At 33.7% G+C, this 1,581-nt stretch overlaps 1 protein-coding gene across 1 annotated transcript; it reads left to right on the top strand.

Annotated features, from left to right (window-relative positions):
- The first annotated feature begins 747 nt into the window (after positions 1-747).
- LOC139884300 (protein EPIDERMAL PATTERNING FACTOR 1-like) lies at positions 748-1,336 on the top strand. The gene is made up of 2 exons (XM_071868350.1): positions 748-835; positions 1,068-1,336. Exons 1-2 carry the CDS (start codon positions 748-750, stop codon positions 1,334-1,336), a joined length of 357 nt encoding a protein of 118 aa, XP_071724451.1.
- Positions 1,337-1,581: the final 245 nt, after the last annotated feature.

Below are 1,581 nucleotides of genomic sequence, written 5' to 3'. Positions count from 1 at the left end.
TTGAGCTGCCTCCACATTCAGCTCTAGGAATTCTTATATTTAAAACTGAGGACTCCTAAATTGTATAGCATTGCATATTGCGGCATATGGTGTACTAGCCAGGATAAATGTACTGGATAGTGAAATAATGTCATTCATGGATCCACTCAATTTTCAGTTTCTATAGAAGAATTTTGTAGAATTCTGTGTTCCGAAGCAAACAAAATTCCTGGAAAGTACGTGGTCCTTTATTTCCTGCCAGAGGTTTTTCAATAACCATAAGACATTAATGGCAATCACATAACAACCCAAGTACCTAATTTATTAGTACGAACGAACCTCTTACGATTTCAAATTCATTCAAAATAGTACTTTCATAGTAATTCTCCTAGCATTTATTGAAGAAAGTATTGAGTCAGAGACAGTCAGGGTTCACGTTAAACAAGCCCTAGTAATTGAGTAAAAAAAAAACATTGCACCTCTGTTTGTATAATGAATCAGCTACAATTTCGGCTTTAAATTACTCGTCTTGTGAATTATGTGAGCTAATCAATCTTATTTTGATTGCACCCATTGTCATGTGACCCTTTCTCTTATCTCAATAATCCACACACTTGCCTGTGAATTGCTTCAATACACATACTATATACTTATCCGATCTCGTGGTTACCTTATCCCTATTATATATATCAACACAATTTATAACTTCCTTATCAGGAAAACTTCATCAATAAGAAAAAAAAGTAGAATAAGAAGAGTACTAAAACTATGAAATCAGTTATGTGTATCGTCGCAATAATCATCGTTCTTCTTCTTCCTCTGGCTCATTCAAGGAATCTAGGCCAATCCCGAATTCGTAAGATACTATTCTCTCTGTTTCTAATGTAATTGCATATGTAATATATGTGAAAATCCTTTATGGTCCGAAAGTTATGGTTAGATATAAAAATAAAGCATATGATACATTTTTATAAATAATTTTTTTTCAGAATGTCTCAGAAACGAAATTGTGATTTTTAGCATTTTATTTTTTTATCATGTAGATAAAAGACTAATTTTTTTCCTTTAATTCCAATGTTGTTAAATAGATCATGGACATCATCGTTCGCCGCAATCTACAAGCAGATCAGAAAAAGGTGTGAAACCAATGAATTACTATTGGGAGAGAACTAGGCATGGAGGAGATACCCTCCAAGTTGCCGGGTCAAGGTTGCCGGATTGCTCTCATGCTTGTGGCTCGTGCACACCTTGTAGACTTGTTATGGTTAGCTTTGTTTGCTCGTCAATAGAAGAGGCTGAGACTTGTCCTATGGCTTACAAGTGCATGTGTCGTAACAAGTCTTATCCTGTTCCTTAGAATTTTCAAAACACTTTACGATATCATGTTCCTCAGAGATTTGTGCTTCGAACCACTTATAATTAATTAGGAATTTTTGTGAGTTTTTAACCTTTTGGATTTCATAGAGTTTTTATTTAAATTTTGTTCATCTCTGAAGAACTTGGATCATGTAACTCTCTCTTTTTTGGTTACTAAGAAGGTAGGTAATTTTTTCTTTAATATTTATTCTCTGAATCAATTAAACTTCAAACCGGTGAATGATT

Source organism: Rutidosis leptorrhynchoides, unplaced genomic scaffold, assembly GCF_046630445.1.
Source record: "Rutidosis leptorrhynchoides isolate AG116_Rl617_1_P2 unplaced genomic scaffold, CSIRO_AGI_Rlap_v1 contig530, whole genome shotgun sequence".
Classification (NCBI taxonomy): Eukaryota; Viridiplantae; Streptophyta; class Magnoliopsida; order Asterales; family Asteraceae; genus Rutidosis; species Rutidosis leptorrhynchoides.
This window is presented reverse-complemented; position numbering and strand designations above follow the sequence as displayed.